This window comes from Hippoglossus hippoglossus, chromosome 9, assembly GCF_009819705.1.
Source record: "Hippoglossus hippoglossus isolate fHipHip1 chromosome 9, fHipHip1.pri, whole genome shotgun sequence".
NCBI lineage: Eukaryota > Metazoa > Chordata > Actinopteri > Pleuronectiformes > Pleuronectidae > Hippoglossus > Hippoglossus hippoglossus.
The window spans coordinates 10,656,627-10,679,444 of NC_047159.1; the positions used below are offsets into that span (position 1 = coordinate 10,656,627).

Genomic DNA, 22,818 nt, shown 5'->3' on the forward strand with positions numbered 1-22,818 from the left:
ACTTCTGAACTTTGTTAATAAATTGTGAGAGTTATCTTCTTTTTCAGACACAACTTTCTTTATTCACCCGTCAGATACCCATAAACCACTGTGCATTCATTAAAAGTAAAATAAAATGTTGGTCTGGGCACAAAAGCAATCCAGACGCAATTAAATTATTTATTCCAGTTGGATTCTGCTCAAAGCCTGACCTTTACAAAACATTCAGTGGGAAATAAACGGAGTTCACCTGGTGTGTTTATATCAGGCAGTTAAAAGTCATTTAAGTCCCAGTGAGCTGCAGCTACTCTGACTCCCTGCTGGAATAATCTGGGCAGAACAGAACCAGCCAATTTCACTGTGCCTCAGAGCTGCTCTGACACATTTTATGGGAGGGCACAAATCTTTAGTCAACATTGCTACAATCTGCACAGTAAAACACGGGGTGAGGATGACTCTTACATGTATTTTAATTTAAAGATCATTTCACTCTGCAGATGTTTGTTCTCTTTGCGATCGCAGGCTGAACGGGACGTTTACTGTATGAGAACAGCAGGAGAGACATTTTTCAAGCAACATAACCAGCATGATTACACATTTAAGGCAGAGAGGACGAAGAAGTGACGGAGAGACAGTGAAAAGCATCTAACAGTCACGAGCATACAAATACAGTTGCAGCTCTTCTCTCCACTAGATAAGAAGGTAATTACAGTTGAAGGCCAAATCTGCTGCCCAGTGATGATGCAATTCCATTAACAATTTCTGAATCTCTTCGCACATGGACCGAAACTGGTGAATATATTTTGTTAATCATTTCAAAAAAGTAAAAATATTTTGTCGGTTGTGTAGAAGTGTAGAAATATGTGACTGACAGCTACACAGTTTCTGATCATAAGTTTTCAGTTTCGCATTTTGCATTTCAATTATTGCACCTAGACCAGAGGGAGACAGTAATCAGATATTTTAATTAAACAGGCTATAATAAACCACCATCTTTACCACCATTGCCATTGGAAATCTATGCCTAAAGTGACTCATGTCCATAGATTGGATCAAGTATAAGTTTAGTCCTTTTTAGCCATCATATTATTACATATTATTTCTTTAACTACTTGCATGTAAAAGGAGTTGCTTGTCTGAGGATACAGGGACCTGTCACCTGACTCCGCAGCTCTCGACTGAGTTTCATCTTCTTGCTGTTTCTTTTTGTTTGATTGTTTTCTGGCCCACAACTTTGCTAGCATTGCTGTAGGTTGCAAAACAGCTTTAACAGCCTCTATACAAGCTACCTGCTCAACACAGAATAAATAAAAAGGTTAGCTCATGGAGCAGTTTGCAGCTAAACTGTTCTCTTGGGTGTTGGTGGAGAAGGAATTCTTGTTGCTCTGTATTTGCTGGTTGTGTGCATAAGCAGCAGTTATACAACAAGTTCACAATATCAAGTCAACAAAACTTGATATTGGAAGGCAGAAAGGTTTGAATGGGATGTGGCTGACCTGGCAACAATTGCACCTCATCACATGTGAGGAGTACGAAAATTGGGAACGGAGGGAGAACAAGTGAGATCTCGGGGAATGGGGAGAAAACGGGGGGGAAGGAAAGGAAGCAACTGTGACAGAAATAAGAGAGCACGGAGTGGAAGAAAGAGCAGGAGAAAGACGTGCATTTAATGGAACTGCTGAGAGACTGTCTTTTTGTCACAGTGGCACATCTCCGTAGCCGAAAAGAGACTGCGACAGGGACGGAGGGAAGAGAAGAGGGAGGATAGATGCGGGGCTAGTGGGGGACAGTCAGGCGGGATGGGTGTCCAGAGGTTGCGTTCACTTCACAGCGGCACAACAGAGTCGTTAGGGAGGGATAATGGATTAGAGGGAGTCATAAAGGGAAGAAGAGAGGGAGTAAAATAGAGGAAGAGAGCAGGAAAATGATGATAGTGTTGGCTTCCCAGCAGTACAGCACAGCGGGATCAGAGATAATGATAGAGGGAGAGAGACACATCGAGGAAGCGCGAGAGGGAATGGGGAGTGCTGAATGTGAACACAACTCACAGTGAGAAAACTCAGCGGAGAAGAGAGAAGTGGAGAATGGAGAGCACTGAGAGATGGAGGGATGAAACACAAAAGGAGGCAGGAAAGAAAGCATTTTTTGTTTGGCTCTCTAACAAGGTTGTGAAAGGACACACACTCGTCCCCTTTATTTCTCTGTCTGACACACACACAGACAGAGAGATGCACATCAGGGGGCAGGGGGGAAAAGGAGGTGCAAAGTGTGTGAGAAGAATAAAAAAGCCGGGAAATGAGAAATGTTTGGAGCAGCAGATGGAAAGATTAAAGTGCTGATTATGGCCTATGGCCCTGACTTTGTTTCATACAATAAAGAAAATGCAATTGAGAGTGTGCGTGTGAGTGTGACTGTGTTTATATTCGCCACAAAGTTACATCTAATTGAGACACAGTCGCACTCATGGCGACAGTGAAGCTGCTCAGATAATAAACACATATGTGCGCACACAACCGCAAAAACAGTCTGCTTCTCCGCGGTGTGTCTCTCCTCCCCTACTGGTTAGGACATTAATTAGGGAAGAAGAAGATGAGGAGGGGGAAAAAAAGACAGAGAGAGCAACAGGGAAAGGTTTGTAAAAGACAAATATTCTGTGTGACACCAGAGTTTTGCTTTTGACTGTTCTCCTTTAGCTCAAACACCACCGGGAAAAAACTTAAGGAGTCAGGGCTGCGAGGAAGCGGGAAGATAGGAGAGGACAGGAGGGTATCGAAACAGGAAATGGGACGGACGAAGAGGGTAATGCTTCTGCTCTCAAAACCTGTCTCTCTTAGTTTAAACATTCTTCCTCTTCAACAAATCTGACTTGCATAACAGAGACGCCGTCCCTTCAGCACAGGCTAACCATCAGCCAACCTATACTTCCTTTAACTGCGTGCTTCCATCGCTTGTTCTCACATTTCACAGCAGAGTAAACGCTCCCTTTGACAGCTGTGGCCACTTCTGCTTTCTTCCCTTTGAGAGCGCGTCGCTTCACGCCCAAAAGTAAATAAATAAAAACAACACTAAACACAAGAGTAGCACGATTTGTATTGTGATGTGCTGCACATGCTCTCCCGCTGTGAAACTCAGAAGACAAAAAAAACGGTTCTGAACAACAGGGGGCGGCTGTGGCTAAGGTGGGTAGATCCCAGTCTTCCTCATCTGCATGCCGAAGTGTCCTTGGGCAAGATAATGAACCCCAAATTGCCCCTCATAGAAAAAAAACTGCTACCCATAGATGTACGGTATGTGTGTGTGAATGACTGTACTGTAAAGCGCTTTGAGTGACTATAAAGACTAGAAAAGTGCTTTTAAAATACAGACCATTCACCATTTAACATCCAGAACAGATGTGTGATGATTGATCGTCTCCCATTGGCTGGTATTCAACACACAGCAGGAAAAAGAACAAAACATCTAAACACAAACTGGAATTTTCCTATAGCTCGTTCATAATCTTCTATACTGACTTGACTTCACAGTTCTGTCCCTCATATGATTTATTGCTCTTTAAGGTACGACTTTGTCACGGTGGCTGATGTCTGCGCGACACAGAGGTGGCGACAGACCATGAGCTTTCTATGTAAAACTGGATGTTTTTCTTAGAAGTGCTAAAATATCTTTTGCTTTTATAATTTCTGGGCTTTCTGGTGTTTTATCCCTCTCTCTTCCTTCCTTTGATTCAGACTCTTCGTTAAGGACTTTGAGGTTTGCTGTTAATGAAACTGAGCACAGCTTAATTGCATCGTTACAGCACTTACTTTGCATGTTCAATAGAATTTTTCCAGAAGACTCAAACAAGAAAAGACAAAGGGTCACTTTAATTTGCCTAATTTCATGTTTGATGATGAGAAACACTTTGATTCTATGCCATATATGAATGTGTTCCTTTCACAAATGCATTATTTATTTTTTTGGCTCTCAAGCACTTTCTTATGTTCCAGATGGTTTACAATCATCCAGAACCCAGCGTGAAGTAGATACTTCTTTATCAGCACTTCTGCCCGGCTTGTTGGAACTTCTGACTGAAGTACTGCAACTTTCTTCTGACCACGCTGCCTTCAACTCATCCAAACTGCTTTAGGCTGTCCTGCTTTCTATCTTCCCCAATTCTTGCATGTCACCCTCCTCCTCCACTAACCGCCTGTGGTGGCTCATTTCAAAATCCAAAACCTAGTGTGCAAGACCGCAAATGAGTGCACATCGCCGTACCCGCAGGCCGCGGTTTGTCCAGGCTCTGCACATATACCAGCCAGTCAATGCCCTGCACTGCCTGCTCTGTCTTATATTGTGACCTGATAATCACTCAACCCGGCTTCAACTCTCCTCCCTCCTGGCTCTGAGAAATATTGGAATGACCTTCCCATCTTGGTCAGGGCCAAAGAGTAACTCAACTCCAGCTGGGAATTTATCTCCGTATAGGAAACATTTCACAAGCTTTAAATCAAATCCTCTCCACAACATCTCCGTCTCTGCATCCACTGTTTACGTTACAACTTACGTGATCACACTGTAAATTATTTCTTCATCACACTTCTTGTGATGTCTGTGTTCACTGAAGAAATACTAAAGTCATATATGTGTTGGCAAATGTGGAAATGAGGTTTGCTTTCCACTGCGTGTTTTAGAGTTGAGGTGACTCAGGCTGGTATTCAGCACAGAGCAGGAAAAACAGCCACCTGTGTCTCACATGTGTGTAACGAAATGTAATGTAAGTCAATACAGCTCGATTCTATAGCTTGATTATGAATCTTTTGTACCGTAGACTACTTGACCTTACATAGTCCTCTCCCTCACACGCTTTATTGCTCTTAACAACGATCATCGTGATGGCTGATGTGGTGTCTGACCTTAATCTGACTGACTGTGCTGTATATCCATGTTTCATAACCATTACCCAATGATTGCTTGTAAACTCATCATTTTGTCCATTTATGTTCAGTCTCCTATACTTGCCCCTTTTTTATAGATTGGAGGTAAGTGGTGAGAGGCTTTTTACAATCTTAACGCTTACTCACAATTACTAAGGTGAGGTTATTACTGTAGGTTTAAATGTGGGGCTATAGAATGTATATAAAGATGGACGATGTGTCTGGAGTTGCTCCAGTTATCCAGAAATATAGCTGAAATATCCTGGTTACATACAGTACTCTACCATAGTGTGTATAAGGAGCCAGAGTCTGCATAGTTGCGATCAAGGGATGGAGCCGTGCTAACGAGGTCCCGCACATATATGTGCTCGACCAATCGTGATTCTATCTCAGCTGCCAGTCGACCCATTTTCCAATAAATAATTAAAATCAAACTTAGCAGAAAGATTTCACTAAATCACACGTCAGTGTAGAACTACCTAACATGATCATATTGGAGAAAAATGTATTTAACTTGTACTTTGACTTTTAGTTTGGTCCATGATGAGTCATCATGTCGTCCATCTTTATAAACAGTGTGGGACAAATATCTTAAAGATATTTCTGTAAAATAATGTTCAACCTTTCTTTGTGTCAAAGTTATTTTAGTTGAAAGGAAACTGTTTTATAATAAAACCAGATCCTTTGATTGCCACCGTTTTTTTGATGTATTAGTCGACAAATTCAAGATGCAGCTGGCACATTTTGTCAGATGCAGAGCTGCCCACTGTGCCGCTTCACCTCTTCCCCACTCCTCCATCGCTCCCTCTTTTTCTCGCTCTCCTTGACCAATTAGACATAACTTATGGGGTACAGACAGTTTCCCACTACAGCCTATATTGGCCCTTTCAGTTCGGTGATTCATGGTTATTACACACGGACACAGGCTCACACTCACATGCACGCCTGCACTGATCAGACTGAAATGGCTGGTAACTTGGTGTCCATGATGAGGGAGGGAGGGAGGGAGGGAGAGAGGGAACAAAGACAGAGGAAGAATGAGAGGTGGAGGGGGCTGAAGCGATGATGGAGAGAAATAACAAAAAGACACAAAGGAAGAAGATGAAAGAGAGAAAATGGGAGTATAATAAAGAGAAATGGGTTGCAAAAAAATGAGAGAGGAAGAAAAAGAAACAATGAACGGAAAAGAAAAAGAAAAGGGTTGAGAGAAATCTGTGTAATACTCCTGCAGTTCTGGCATCATGTTTGACTAGTGACTTTCATCACTCATCTCTAGCTCCCTCCTTCTGTGGGTGTGTGTGTCTGCATCCGTATGAATTTTCCTCGAGGGTACTAGTTCAGGGTGAAGCACAAAGTTCCTGAGACCTGCGAACTGCTGAATGAACATCCTGTGTATATATACATGTGTGTATGTGAGAGAGTGTGTGTTTGTACATTTTCAATGACTTTAAATCGATGTTTTTAGTTACTCACATTATGCCAAAATTGTGAGTTTGGATGCATCTTGAGTTCATGGTTAGCTGTCAGCTGTCTGAAAGAGATCTCTGCTTTACAAAATAATTGCTAGGATGAAAGTGAAACATCATTCCAGGTGACTTCTAAAGCTGCTGAAGGTAGGGCTGCTTGGCCTCGTGGCAGTCGACTGTGCATGCTCAGTTAATTTTGTGACAGATAGTTCCAGCAAGCCGAATCAGAAACAAATTATCTGTGGATTCAGCACAGCTCCACTCCCATGATTCGGAAGCACCTGATAAACACGCAGCTGTACACACTCAACAAAAAACACACTGATAAACACACACACACACACACACACACACACACACACACACACACACACACACAAACACACACACAAACACACACACACAGAGAGAGGACAGACACACTCTGGAAGAATTAGATCCTTTCTCTCGCTCTTTCTTTCTCTCTAATGATGCCATGACTAAAATGTTAATTAAGGCTAAAAAGAGAAACGATTGTGAATATCAAACAGCAATTAGAATGTATCATCATCATCATTACCGCCATTAGCTGCAGCACAAGATGGAGGATTATTTACCAAACGGTGGAATGCTCATCAGTTGCTCATTCAGAGCCTAAAATGTTGCACAGACAAAAAAATAAAACTAAATTGTGTATAATTAATGCAGCTTAAGAAATTAACTATTGCGAGTCCTGGAGCATGACAGCGAGAGCAAACTGTGCTCATTTGGAAGAGAGTTGATATTTTTGTCTACCACAAACATCTAATGAGCTGATATTTAGACTCTTTCATACTATGCGTGTGAATACTCACTCAAAAGACATACGATTGAGATGTTTCTGATCTTATTTTTTTCTTTCTGCTCTTACCTCTCCCTGCTGTGGCTCCATCCCTGCACTGATTTAAATCTAAATCTAAATCCTTCCCCAGGTGTCAATTGTCTGATCTTTTCACCTGAGCACGGCCTGATGGATTCTGGAAAATCTTTGGGTAGATAACAAGGAAGAGGTCATTATCCTCTAGTCAGTCCATGTGGAGCAAAACCTCTCCTCCCTTTTGTTCTCATTTGGCTACTGTGCTCGAACACGAAAGGTCAACCCACACTTATGACACCCAGAAGACAGCGATTATCAAATCTTTGACAGTAGATTGCTTCAGCAATCACGTTCTTTCTCTTCTACGCCTCCCTCCCCTTCCCTCGCTGTGTTTTACCTTTGCGATGGACTCTGCAAATACAGAGCGGTGTTGTAAAAAGCCCAAATCCCTTTGGCAAAATAGCAAACAACAACACTCCTGTGCACCTTCTATTTGCCAGCTGGGGTAAGAACCATAAACTAGATGAATACACAAATAATTCAGGAAACAAGACAATTATAAAGCTTGACTTGCTTCATTAGAAGACCACGGAAAATGTACAACTTACCTGCATCAACCAATCAGTAAGCAAGCCAGATTTAGTTGGTCACATGGGAAGTCATGTTACGAGCAAACATGGAACAATGTCTCCTAAAAATTACGATTATACTCCCCTAGTTTGGCCTGATAGGCTTCTGGTACACAAAGATCTACCTTCTTGGCCTGTACCAATGTAATAGTTGTTGTATACAAAGTTTTCCATAGACCGAGCCTTTAACAACATATTGGATAGCTTAGGATTGGGATAGATCACAGTGTCAGATGCATAAAAACTGTCCCACTCTGGGAAGCATTGTGTTTGGTTCCAAATGTATTTACTGTTGTAAATAACCTCAGCTGAGGAGATAATGTTTTCGCCCCTGTCCATTGGTTTATGATTTCCACTAAACACGATGGAAGGATGCGACATGGGCCAAGAAGAAATACATAAAATATTGGCACAGATCTGGACAAAGAGGCAGATCCTAGCTTTTTTCTTAGTCTTTTCTTTAACTTGAATTTTGGTTATATTTTTGAGTTTTTCCTGGGATATTTTCAGTATTCAACACACCACCACATTCACTCATCAGACATTCCTCTTTTGTTCTACCCTTTCTGCGTTCCCCTCCCTCTATCCCGTTTCGTCCTTACCTTGTTGTACGAAGGAGCCGTACACAAACCACATGGAGTTGTACAGCGTAGTCGAAGACACAGATCCCATGGGTAGCCGGGGTGGGTTGAGCCAGTTGAGCAGGTACACCAGGATGCCAATGAGGAGCACGGTGCCCGCGATGCACGCCCACAGTGACAGGTCGAAGGGTGCCAGGCAGGCGAACATGTCCACGGTGCGTTCGGCCTTGCGCAGCAGAACACCCACAGAATAATCCATGTAGCGTGTGGTGAAGTCCACAACGCTCTCTCGCTCAGGCGTGATGGTGAGGGCAGAGAGTCCCACATCGGCTCGCTGCGAGGGGCAGAGGAGAGGAGGATCAAGTATCAACACTGTGGAAATGTGTGGGTGAGGAAACAGCCAAAAAATGAGGACTTTAGTGGCCAGAGATACAGCAGGTGGCTACTTCAACCTCTGCCTCGGCTAACCATCGAACATTCAATTTGCCGTGAAAGGTTTAGGTCATGCATATGATATAAGGTTGATGAACAATAGTCATTGCCACTAAATGTTGGACCTGTGGCAGCATCTCGGCCCCAAACAAATGCCTCTTTTTCCTCATCTCTGGTAGTGCTGTGTATGGCTTACAAAGGCAGAAAACTCGGCAGTAACCCTGTGCACAAAAATGGGAACTGTACAATTTTTAAGGTCTTACCGTTACTATGTACGGTGCCTTGAGATAATTATGATTTGGTGCGATACAAATGAAATTGAATTGAATGGAATTCTTGCAGTGTCCTTCAGTGTTGCTTTCAATATCTTGTCTGCACTCCAACTGCTGTTCAGGATAAACCAAAAGTGTTTGGACAATTTCACTTTGTCTGGTTATAGCGGCTCCGGAGCGGCAACAAGGCTCCTTCACAAATTCTCCTTCTGAAGAAAGTTCAGCTTCTTAGCTTTTTGCTCATTCACTTGCCTGGGTTACATTTTCTGTTTCAGAAAGTGGTCTTGACAATGCTGCTTGTTGGGCACCCAAACTCAAGCCACTCGAGCAATAGCTCGTGATTGAGTGATTGTCCTTGCATTTCTACCAGTTAAGTGACATGTTTTCAGTTCTAATCATGCTCAAATAAAAATCTTTTTATCATTGCAAAATGTTAAGTAGTGAACTACTTGTCTGGCTTGTCTAATACTTACAGCCACCTGTCAGCAACAACAGCTCTGTGTGTGTTTCCTTCACCCTGACCATGACTTGACACAAGCTCATGTCTGGATACTCTCATTATGTGCCTCACGCTCTGTTCTGCCTCTGCACTGTACATAGGTATGCAAGCACTGTCTTGTAAGCACAATGAGGACTGCCGATGATGCATGACCTCTGAATCATTCATTTATTATGCCATTGATCTGCATTCGCTTGGAATTCTTGGGATTTTAAGAGACAAGAAATTACTTTTGCCATGATGCCTGATTGAAATGTTTTTTGTCCTGGTGCTTGGCCAGCAGCTGTTGCCATATTGTACCATAAGGGTTTAAAATGGTGTGAGTGAGCCTGTGTGAAATTTATACTGGAGCAAGACTTATTCTGAACTGGTGCAATAATGAGATCATCTTGCTGATTTTGCAAATGTTTAGCCCGGCACACACTTGCATGTTAACTCACCACACACTGCATTCACATCTTCACACGTACAATTGTGCACAACATCAACATTTCAATCAACTGCTGGTGAGAAAAATCAGCTAAATTTCAGGTTGAGTAAGAAAAGAAAAAATATTAAAATGTGCAGAAATTGTCACTTACTCTGCATAAAAAGAATATTGGGAGAAACCATGCGAGATGCCTGCTGGTTGAGACAACACAACAATATGCATGCAAGTGCGTGTATGTGAATATAGATTAATTGCCATGCTGACTGTTGTGGTCCGTTAACACAGAAACTTCCAGAGAGCACTTTGGATAATAATTATCTGGTAATTGGGTTTTTGGAAAGATAAACGTTGTTGCTGACTGATGGAGAAAACAAAATTATTTGCATGTTCAGTTTATTAACAGCCCGCGCTTGTCTGTGTACACATTAATATGCATTGTGCTCAAAGCATATTTCTATCATTTTGTGAGCGTGCAGTGGGGGGGATACAAACACTGAACACACACAACTATACAAGGTCAAGGGAAGGAGAGCCTCGTCTTAAAAACATGTTCGAACTTGACACACAGTGAAATGAATAAATAAGAAAAAAATAATAAAGTAAATAGCATAGAAAGCTTTTGAAAAAACATTGCAGATAATCAAAAACACATCCCTGACCTATGGAGAAAAAACACGAAATGAAGTGTGCTGCAGCAAAGTGAAAATATCGGCATGCACTTGCAAAAACACAGTCATGTATACAATTTTTCCTTTTTTCAATGTCATGACACTTTACAATTCCATAGAAGTCAATATATGTGTTATGTGTTCTGACAAAATCATTTGGAATTAACTATAGTAAAAGATTTGATTGTTTTTCATTGTGGTGATTTGCAAGAGATTTAGTCCCTTTTTCAGGCACATTTACGTGAAGCATAGAATTCCAAAGAATATAACTACAGTGATTGTCGTGAGGATTATAAATTACAAATATGCTCAGTGAACTCTGAAAATGCTGTTTCTACCTAAAATGGTTTCTAAAATCCCTTCTCTTCTCGGTTCTGGTATTAAATAAAAAATGGCCAACTGTTGTTACTCCTGTAATTTTTTTAGTGGCCTTGTCGCAGCCATTTGTTACAATCCATAAGTTATTTTGAGGATGAAAGAAAGTCCTGTGAGGCAGTAAGGTGAACTCAGGGCTTACTGCTGGCAGGTCACCCACAAGATGACACTCAAAGAAACAGAACATGTTGGAGAAACCTTAAGCTGCTTTGTATATTTACATGTTTCTTTTGATGTGTATACCCAGGTTTTGTTTCTGTAGCCAAAGGTGCTCTGTTCTTTACTCACAGGACTTGCTCTTTAATATTCTTTATCTTTCCCGTCACATTTCCACCTCCTGGCTACATTTCTATATGTTCATTGTTATGCACAAGAACACCAAAGCAAATTCCCTGTATGTGAAAACCTTCTTTGAAATAAACTTGATTCTGACTCTTTTCCACAGGATGACGGATGAGTATGAGAACAAAAGTCTTGCACGTGCTGAGAGTTCTTCAACATTTTATGGAGTCATAATCCCAAAAGAAATCTTGAGTTATTACTCTGACCAACGCGATTGAAAGAGACTTTCTTTCTTTTCTTTCTTTCCTTGCTGCTGTGGTGTAAAATATGAACATACGGACACAAATATCAAACATATTTAGTAATTTGTCAAAATAATCTCAAATATTCTGTAGTGTCTGCCAATGGCAAAACTGTCATTGGAAACTAATATGGCATGTTGGAGTAGACAGATGGACACGGGGAACAAACCTGGCAGCGCCAATGTTTGTGCTGCAAGTTTGTTACCCAGCAGTGAAGTAAATATAGTTTGTGCTAATGGACGACAAAGGTGAAACCACCTCAGCTAACCTGCATGTGGTTGTGTTGTTATAGTTGAAGCAGTTATTATCCACCTGTGCCAATGTATTGCCCACAAACCAGAGGCCTCTCCATCTTTGTGAAATCCACATTTATTGCTTCACTCTCTCTTGAGAAATCTCAAATCCAATTTTTTTTTTCATTTTCTCTGGCACAGTTCAAGTGCCTGCCAGTTGTGACGCATCAAACACACGGATATGCTTGAAATGATCCATATTTTTACTGATGTTTTCCCCTAATATTCAATATCACAGCTCTGAATCTTTGACGTCAGGACCCTCTCTAGTTCACTTTAGGAAACCTGCCTAAGTAGCTAGTGAAGTATTTAAGGTGCTCTCTCCAATTTCAAGAAGTCAAACTCAGCGCTGTGGCAGCATAATTGAAATAACTGCTGCTGAGGTGACATCATTTCTTGCTGGGATGTTATGATTGAACTGTGCAAACACAACCTATGGAACTCTAACCTACTCAGCATAAGTGATGCCTGGCATGCACCTTCTTGCAAGCATGCACCAATATATTTGTATAGCAGCCTACAAGTGCATGAAAAGGCAGCAAACACTCCTTTGCAAGTTTATCAGAAAGTTAAATTTTCATTAATCCATTCCCTGTAATTGTTCCCCATTATTCAATTTTATTGATATTGCAGAGTAAGAATATGTGTGTGTGTGTGTACTGGCTTTTTAATTTCTTCTTACCTTGAAGACTAATTCCCCCATCAGTCCGTTCCACTGGCCGTCCGGCTGCATGCTGCCATACTTGTGGTCCGGGGCGACGTAGATCTCGTACTTGAAGCCCAGGTAGTTGGACAGCGCGTCCAGGACGTCGATGGAGAAGCCCTGGTACTTCTTGGGTTTCCCCAGAACATTCTCAGACACCATTACGAACGGCTCCTCCTAGAAGGCGAAAGATCAATCAGTGTGTCAGTGAGTCTGTCAAGCAGCCAATCAATACAGCAGTCATTCAAGCATTAAATCACCCAATTACTCAAGTGGCCCTTAAACCACCACACACACTCATGCCAAAGGTTGGGAGGGTGTTCTCGATAGCCTACATTGCACATTCAAAAAGGTCATTTTGAAGTGACTTAACAACGATCAGATAAACACTAGAAGTAGAAAAAACAAAAACCAAAGCTAAGGATTTTACTGCCTGGACAGTAAAATAATTTTCCTACACTACCACAAACATTTGAATGTTACTAGACCCGAGGTGAATGAGACACACTGCTACCTTTAATCTTTCAAACAGCCCACAACTCTATGCATGACCCTCCTTATAGTTGTGTGCAAATGTGATTTCTGACACCTTTGACATGAGACATGTCACAGTCAGGGTGAAATCTCACCCCAGTGGCTCACATTCTCTTCTCTGGTGGTATGAATGGTTCTCCTCATTCACTGGTTGATTGATGATTAAAAAGGCTCTACAGTGTCTCTAGAGGTCAAAAGTTATACAGAGATAGTCGAGCCGGGAATTTGCACATTAAGAAACTGGAAGCTGCAGCAAAGTAAATACCATCAGTGGACTATTTTTATTTACCAGTATGGCAATATGGTTAAAAACAGTGCTGTTTTTCTAACAAGAATTAATTCTGCCCTGTGTTGTGGTACCAAAACAAAAGCAACTAATGTACTTATAAAATTCATTAAATGAAATGCTACCGAAGCACCTTTTTTTTTGTCTACTTGGAATTCCAGGAGCAAAAGGAGAAGTACCCCCCACTTTAGTCTTTGCTCAGATATCAGAGTTCCATACTCAGCTTTTTTTCTTATTCACGGAGAGAACCATGTTCAATAATTAGTTTTAAAAATAACCTATACAACATTATTAAAATATCTAAAATGCTGAAAATCAATAATTGCACAATGAAATTTAAGGAGATTCATTGCCATCACCATGGCAACTAAACACAGCTTCCTGTTGAAGATACATCGCATCGAACAACACTGACATTTTAGGCTGTTTACTTTTATTTACTGTACTTGGCTCGAGCGTTTCATTCAGTTCCCCCCACCACGCACCTCCCATTTCTCCCCCTTTCTCCCTCACCCCTCTTTTTCTCTTCTTTAATAAATCCCTATTGATCAGCGATATGTTTTAGGCCAATATGTCTTTGCAGATTTACGAGGGCCTGTGTGTTATTGACTGGATACTGGCTGCACATTAAGTACACAAATACAAACACGTACACACATATGCGGGGTATGCCACGCATTTACTTGGTGGTTCCTAATCCTTGCTAGCTGCTTTCGTTCAATAAGCTATTAGACAGTGAGTGGCGATGCATGCCAAGTCCCCTCTCTCACCACAAGCATCCATCAATCAAGGCAGGAGTACCCACTAACAAACACATCCATACATACTGAATGCCCCCCCAAGTGCCACTGATTGCTTCCCTCTGTGGGTTCTTTAAACCTTTATTAACAAAACTAAAATATGACGGAGAGAACATGTTGTACAAGGGAACAAAGACACTTCTAAATATACATCTCAGGTGAATGCTCACATCTAAAGCAAATTTCCGGGGTAAATTATGCATTGCAAAGATAAATTAAATTTTTGGAACTAAATTGGTGCTGGTGGACAACATCAAGGTTTCATAAACAGTTTTAGAAACATAATCTTCGCTTTAATTGGCTTAGGCACTGCAACATATTGATGAAAACCATACTATTGTTTTGAATAAATCTGAAGTAAAAAAAAAATGTATGCATGAATTCGGACACAACTTCTATTTTATAAAAATGGTTGGAGGGGTTCTTCAGCTTTTGATTTTCATGCTATCTAAACACTTCCCATAGCTCACTGGTTGGCCGGACTTTGAGCTGCCGGGCTTAATCAATACTCAGTCGATGGTTTCCAGACTAAAACCTTGTAACGAAAAATAACCCTATGAAATGTAGTCTGGCTTTGTAATGCTTTGTGATCAGTCTCTTTTCTTCCTCTGTTGTTATTTTGTTTTCCCTTCCTTCCTCCTGAAAGACAACGGCTGTGATAATACACCATTTAACCAAAACACAAGTCCAGGACGCCTCGCTCTTTCACCATCCATCCATCCATCCTACAATACTTCCCACTTGTCATTCATGCCAACATATTCGGCAATCATTCCCTTCATTTCCTCTTTCTCTTTCTGATACTTCTCCAATCTCTAATCACTCCTCCTTCCCCCTTTCCTTTGGTACAACTGTATCCCCCAGTTTCCTCTTACTGGAAGTACCTCATGGGGTCTCAGCGCTGCTCCTGCGTTTTTGGAGACATGACTTGGGGAAGAAACATCAATTTCCCACAAAGACTAATAACATCTGAAGAGCCCTCTGAGGGAATGCTGGAAATGACAAAGTCATGTGGTGATTTTGCAGCATGGTGCAGCATTTTCAAAAATCCTCTACGGATTTGCCTGAGAAATTGGTGAAATATGCATTTTGAAAAGCTCTAGCAGTCTCTGCAGGAGATTAGATTTCATATCATTATGAAAATGCATTTTCCCTTGGTCTTGGTTTCAATAAAGATGGAGAATATGTATCACATAACAATAGACATGCAGCACTGATCGGGGACTCAAGAAGAAAATCAGTGACTTGTGATGCTGTACCGCAGATCTTTGTCAATTATTTATAGAAACTGGAACACACTATGGTAAGTCTCTGCTGTTTCCCATATATACAGGTAAAATAGCTTTTATTACAGAGTCCCTGTAGCTTCGGGGTCAAGACACTATGAGCCATGAACAGTTTATTTTGTTTCCTTACTCTGTGATCTCTGTTTTTAAATGTAACAAAGGCATCAAACAATTACACTTGTGTCAGGTGAACCTTCTGTGTTTTCCCACACCCATCTGGCATTTTTGTTCGCTCACCTTGACCTACACTTTCTTAAAGTTGGAGTCTAGCCATGGTTGAGTCTATTAGTAGTCATTGAGCACTGCGGTGCAATACTGGCATCAAGGACAACAGGGATTTAAGACGGACCGAGTCAGCAGACTGCTAAGTAACTTGAGGAATTACATTCATACTGGAGAAAAGCAACTGTTCACAGTTCACATCCATGCCAAGATTCACTGCCAGTGCATTAAGTGGGAATCATGCCCTTTACACCAGCGAGCGTAGATTTGTGTGGGTTGTATCCAAGGCTAGAAACAAGTGACCCACATGACCATTTAATTTGGAGGGATTCTTGGTGCATATTTTGTTGAAAAACCTTACAAAGTGTTGTGCTGTTTGCCGTTTTGTTTTAATCCACACTTTTCTTTATTGGTGGCTCATTTAGCATTTCGCCTTTTCACTGCCTTATTGTTATTATACTTACAAATTTAGAAAGGAAAATCAATAGGGTTAGAGTGTTCAGGCTAACTTGAGGATGTTCTGGATGTTGCAGTTAGCAGATATTCGAGAGGTCCTGACAGGTTTTACATAAACAGTCACAAAATGGTCAGTTTCAAGCACTGTGCTGTTCTTTCCACCAGAGCAGATGAAAATGAGCAATGTGATGTAAATAGGTTCAGTTTACCTTCACAGTTATCGGACGGAAAAACTATTTTGCTACATTTCACGACAAGTTAATTAGAAAATATTCAATGCGCAAATTGAATGGAACATTAAATCATTGATAATAATCATAAATCATAATCAATCATCACATCTTGTCTGAAATGTTGCTTGTGGTTACTGTGCACCTCTTCGTCATCCAAAAATACAACTTTAGGTTCATTTGGGGAAAACACTGATTGCTCTTTCATTAGCTCCAAAAATATGAACTCAAGATAAAAAAGGGACATCTTCTGCCTGTGGCTGCATATTTTAGCCGCCGTAGCTGAACTCACAGCGTGCTACTCATAAATGGACTAGAACCAGGGAAATGGGGGGGGGGGGGAGGGTGCAAGCTCAAAAAAATTAAGTAGCACAGAATATTAGGAAAAGATGAAAACCCAGCTGCTGAGATAAAACATACTAAATCAGGAACATATGCAAGCTAGTGGGTAGGGAGTTATACGCTGTCTGATTTTCCAGCTTTTTACATCCCGAAAATCGAGTTCCTGTGAAGAACACATTGTTATCACGTAGCCGTTTAAACCTACTAATTTAATTCCCAGTGCAAAATATCAATTGAGTTATGTCTGTGAACTGTTACACTGCTGAGCCCTGTATAGGACCATAAACACATAATAAGAATGATGTAGCCATTTGCTGGTAACATCCATTTAATAATCAATACACTCCTTGCTAATCAATGGCACTGATTTAGAGTCTTTAGCCCTAATTGTGGTATGATCTCATCATCAATTGACTAATCAATAACTATTCAACAGTTTGGCGGTGAGAATGAAGGGAACATGTCCACTTGCAGTTTAATGTTTGTGCATGTGTGTTGGTGTGTGTGTCCTAACACATGCTTTACTGTTTGATTCAGTGTGTTTCAGGGCATTAGTCACTCTGCATGGCAATAAATGAGACCATGCACCTTACAGACAGAAAACGGTTATATTAGAGGAGAGAACACCCAGGGCAACGCACAACAATCTGTTCAAAAGGTCCCTTTAGAACCCTTCATATCATGTACACACACACGCACGCGCACCCACGCACCCACACACACACACACGCAGAGAGAGAATGTGCCCTCTAAACATTCTCCCATAAAAAGAAAACAGTACATTCAGGCGGCACCCTGGACATTTCACACAATTTCTATCTATTTCTGTCTTTAGGCCCTCATGAGGCATCAGTCATCTAGGGTAACAGACACACACACACACACACACACACACACACACACACACACATAAATACACACACACTTACACAACCAGAGGTAAAGCCCGAGAAGCAACACAACATGGAACATAAATATGCATTAACAGTACACCTATAGGGGCCAGTCTACACCCGCGATGGGAAAAAGGTGCTATTCAAAAACACAGTTCATATTCTTCTTTCCTTTAAGGGTGATACAAATCAAAGACTGGAGAAAAATTTAGAGAGAGAGACAAAGGGATAGCCTGAAAGATGTCTGGCATTAGCTCTTTCTTCTCTGCTTCTCACTTCAAAGAAGGGATATGAAGAATTTACAGCGGTGAATCTTTAAAGCACTCATGGGATGTACTCAAATCGATGCTGCAGGCGAGACAGACAGAGGTGGAGTCTCACTCTCATCAAGACTCCAACGGCCTCTATCATCCAGCTGTCAAATGTCAAAATGGGAGCTAATGAAATGATGATGGCTCAGTCCATTAGTAAGCTCACCTTGTTACATTTTCATTGTGTTTGAGGTCTCCCCTCAACACTTTCTCTCATAAATGTTTGTTTGCCCCATGCAGGCTTTCAAACTGCTCCAGGAAGACGGAGTTGAATGACGAGCAGTAAACCAGACAACAGGCTGGATTCACAACGGAGCAGATTTCACGATAAAAGGACAATCATATCAAATAATTGAATAAGGCGAGCACATGTAAGAACAAGCAGGTCGGCTGTACTCACCAAAACGGTGACAACGCGTAGCACCACTCCTCTCATGTTATTTTCCAATTTCCTGTCGGTCAGCGTGCCGTTCAAGCCGTGAACTGGGTCCCACATTGCCAGCTGTGAGACACACACAGACATGAGCGTTAGATTCACAGGTTGGACACCCGGTGCAAGCATGTGTGTGGGATCAGAAAGAAATCACAAGAATAACAACATTTTATTTGCGTAGCACCTTTGAAGAAACTCAAAGACACTTTACATAGAATTTAATGGAAAGTCGCACTAAAAACATAAAAGCGTAAGTTGAGTTTTGAGAAGACATTTGACGGTGGACAGGTTGGAGCAGTGAAAACAACAAAAACACACTTGCTTATGGAACAAAGTCAGAAAAGAAATGCAAGTTTGCTTTTGAAAAGAAAAGAGAAGAAAAGAGATGTTACAAGACGCTCAGAGGATTAAAGAAAAGTAACCTGAGAACTGCAAAGAACAAATATATCAACAACTTTCTATTATTTCCCCCTTCTGTATTGACAGTTTTGGACATTTTATGTTTCTGAATACACTAAGGCTTATTCCTTGTGCACTGTTAGAGAAGAAAATGATGGTGATTTTATTCAAAGGTGTTTTAGGATTCTGACCCAGCCTTCTATGTCTATCAAATTGCATCATAAACTTTTCCCTGGGACCACATTATTTGAGTCCCTAGCCATATTTTCTTCATCTATGTGCTGCCTTCTGCTTTCAATAAAATATTGTTTTTAGCTTCAAAGATCAAACTACCCTGGATTCCCTGTAGAGAGGGAAAAAGTAAGGGGCAAAAAAGTGATTTAGCTGTCTGCAATCCAAAATTTGCACAGCGTGCCTTGCGCAGAGAGGAAAACACAAACACACAAACACTGGAGAAGCAGAGCAGCATGCAGCAGAGGTGAAACGTGTGCTGATCCATATTTCTAAGGATTTAAGTTACTGTCAAATGAGCAGTTCAGTCAATTCTGATCAATTCCAAATGGAGATCAAAACTCACAGTAAAGATGTAAGTCCTTTTTTACGCCCTGCCATTTAGTTAACAGTAGAAATCCTGTTTGATATTTTGTTGGCAGAATAGAAGACAGGCTACCTCACTAGAATTATAGTTAACTTATATACCATAGTGTGGTCATTGTGCTGCAGTGGGAAACTGTTAGAGAGTAAAACTATACTTGCTTTCATCCCTTTCCACATATCCATATAAATTTAACTTTGGTTAAGTTTAGATCTGCTGAACTTTGATCAGCCATATCTGACATCCCCATTAGATAAGTAGATTGTGCAGGGCCTTTATAAAGGTATATTGGGGTATTATTTTCCTTTACAGGCCATCTCAGCCATTTATTTACTTTGCCAGATTACACCTCTTCTCAAGTCCTTGCAGGAATGTATGGACAGTTTAATTATCTCTCTGACTGTCGTTTGTTGCATCTCCTGGGACGTCAAACATTAGAACTTAATAAGGCCTATAATTACAAAAAGATCACCGATTTACACATAATTCTCAACATGCCTCCCCCTTCAACCTGCACTAAGGTCTCATGAGCCGGATCCAGTGAAAAACAGGGGCGAGGATGTACAGGGAGTTTCACTTTCGCGTCACTGCGATACAGAATTATTCTAATTATCATTACAAAATCACTGTGACTTCAAATAGTGGAATTCACTGATAAGCTGCCTGTGTGGCTGCATTTATGTAACTCACACAGCCAGGTGCAGCAGACTGCACTACATGTTATCCTTGTTTGCAGCCTGGAGGGGGAGATGTGGAGCTAGAGTACGAGTCTGACGCGTCTGTCCCACACACATCAAAAATCTGTATCCCCTTATTTTTGTTCTTTCTCCATTTTGTATGCAGAAAACATAGGCATTTGTAATTTTCAGTTTCTCTGTGGATGAGCCAACTTACTTTTTTTAATGGTACAAAAAACTAGCGCTGTGTAATTCTTCTTGCTACAATCCCAATGTCAACACAGCCCTTGATCAAAGAGTGTGAATGTGTGAGTCTTACGCTATGCGCACATATGTTGCCTGTAACCCTTCCCTGCTATCTTAGTGTATATGTGCAGCGTGTTAACAGGAACGGGTGAGGAGCTGCATGTGAAAGTCAAAAAGATGCAAATGGATCAAAAACAGGAGACAGAGAGGACACACACAAGAGGGCAAGAGATAACTTAACCAAGAGAGAGAGGCACTGGGAGAGCGGGGGAAGAGAGGCGGGAGATGGGGAGCATATGGCAGACAAACAAGATACTGGTACGTGGTGAGCAGAGATGATGAGAGACTTGTAAAAGATAAATTTACAGCGCAGTAGTACTCTAAGTGCTTGTAGAAACATGGCCGTGTATAATCTGTAAAACATCATCTGTGAAGCCACATGCCACCATAAGAGGCCAATGGCACAGAGGGACTTCCACTTCCCTTTCACACCTGAGCCGAGCACGCCTCCAGGAAACCCAGAAAACAGTGCACGTACAGTAACTCCAAAAAACATTCAGATTTAAATGGCTATGTTGTTGTAGACTGACTAAAAAAGTGCAGCAGATGATGCAACGTAAATACACTTTAGTAACAATTTCTAATGAGCATCACTTGTCTATTCACAGAGCTGACAATTTCCCTTATTTTACTTTAAAGGTGTGAATCTCAACACTGGCATGGTGTTGATTTTCACAATGATATTGAGACATGACCTCACAAGGAAACTCTCTCTCACACACACACACACACACACACAGTAATTCCCAGAAGACTACTATATGTTGGTCTCTAATGCCAGTTGGACCATTTATCAGCCGATAAGAAAAACACATGTGTTTCTCTGAGGTGCTAAAGAAAGACTGTGAAACGAGACAATGAATAATGTAAAGATTTAGCAATTAACATTTTGCTGTACCCTTAAAAGAAGGTGGCTTGTGTTGCACATCCCACAGTGTTTAACCATCAGCCAATAAGATGAGGAGAGACACACCAATCAACATCACAGAGCAATACACTACTCCCGGAGGGGCCGATCAATCAGGACCAGACTGGTCATGTGACGACTTCACTCCATCCACACTGATGTTGGGCCATGGTTCTTTGTGAAACCACACTTCGGCCTACATGTTCAGTCAAGAGCCTGAAGCCGCATGTTCCTCCAAGACTCAGTCTCCCAGGGGCCATCGAAAACCAGAGCAAGGAACTCAGTATCCCAGCGGGCATCAGAGGTGTGAAACCGCCCCCAGGGACACAGGTTTCAACTCCCATTGGTCACTCTGGACCCCGTGACCTGTGAGGTCACCGGGCCAATATAAAGTCAGGTTTCCCCCTCTTCTGTCTCTTTCTAAACTCCCTCAACGGAGAGAAGGCTGTCAAGCCTCGTCCTGCCTCTTCCTACAATCCTTCTACAGGAGGGAAGGCTGTGGAGCCTCTTCTCCAGCTCACATCTTCTCTTCCCATCCAACTTTTCGAGAGGAGCACAAAGGTGCAGCTCATCTCATCAAGGAAACCTCCTCGCCCTCCAAGCTCTACCAACGTCCTAGCAGCGACTCGATGTCCTGCTTGCAAACTTCAGCCAGCAACTGAGCTACACAGCTCTTCTCTCACCATTAATTGAATATTGTGTAATTTGAATGATGTGATTCAGTGACCAAATGAGTCACTTCCAGTCACTGCAAAGGCTCTCACAGAGGAGGGTTGGTGTTAATATGAGGTCTGGTCGCCTATAACGAGAACTGTGCACTTGTCGTGTGAACCCGCAACAGAAAGTGATATCTGCCAAGTTCATGCCGAATTCTGCCAGCCTGACAGCTGAGGATGCTAAAGACGCTATGGATGTTTTAACAGGCCAAAGATGCAGGCAGGTTTTTATCCAGTCCTGCAAATGGTCAGTCGGACTGTGAGAGAGTGAGAGACTTTGACAGCCGGACAAATCAGCGAATTAGAGATATTTAAAGCTGTGTGTCATTATGTGATGGGACAAATTACACCACGGTGCACTGCCACAGTCTAAGTAATCAATTGGAAACACTGCAGTGATGTCATGAGGAGGTCCGTATGAAATTACTTTATTACAATACAGAGATTCAGCATGAGGGTAAACAGATAGGACATGTCACCCCTCCAATGATTTTCATTCTCTCATATCGTGATGACCAGGGGTTAGGGTCAAAATTTCTCAGTGCTCCTTTTGGCACCCGAGTAATATACCTATTATAGCTTTTCTTGACAGTTCCCATATGCATTAGTATTTCTTTACGAGGGCTGGGTTTGATTGCATCTCAGAGAACGAAAGCTGTAAACCGAACAAGGTAACCTCTAACTTGCATTCTCAAAAATATTAAGGTAAACCCTTCATTAATGTTGGTGTTGAACGTTAAAGTGTAAAGTGAGCGGGAGTGTGGAG

General features: G+C 41.6%; 1 protein-coding gene across 4 annotated transcripts in view; it reads right to left on the reverse strand.

Annotated features, from left to right (window-relative positions):
- Positions 1 to 22,818, reverse strand: part of grid2 (glutamate receptor, ionotropic, delta 2) — a 442,863-nt gene that overhangs the window by 78,539 nt on the left and 341,506 nt on the right. For all 4 annotated transcript variants that reach the window (XM_034595238.1, XM_034595241.1, XM_034595239.1 and 1 more), the window contains 3 exons: positions 18,420 to 18,521; positions 12,639 to 12,836; positions 8,425 to 8,737 (listed from right to left, as the gene is read on the reverse strand). In XM_034595238.1, the coding sequence (XP_034451129.1) occupies positions 8,425 to 8,737; positions 12,639 to 12,836; positions 18,420 to 18,521 (613 nt within the window). The remainder of the gene's footprint in view (positions 1 to 8,424; positions 8,738 to 12,638; positions 12,837 to 18,419; positions 18,522 to 22,818) is intronic.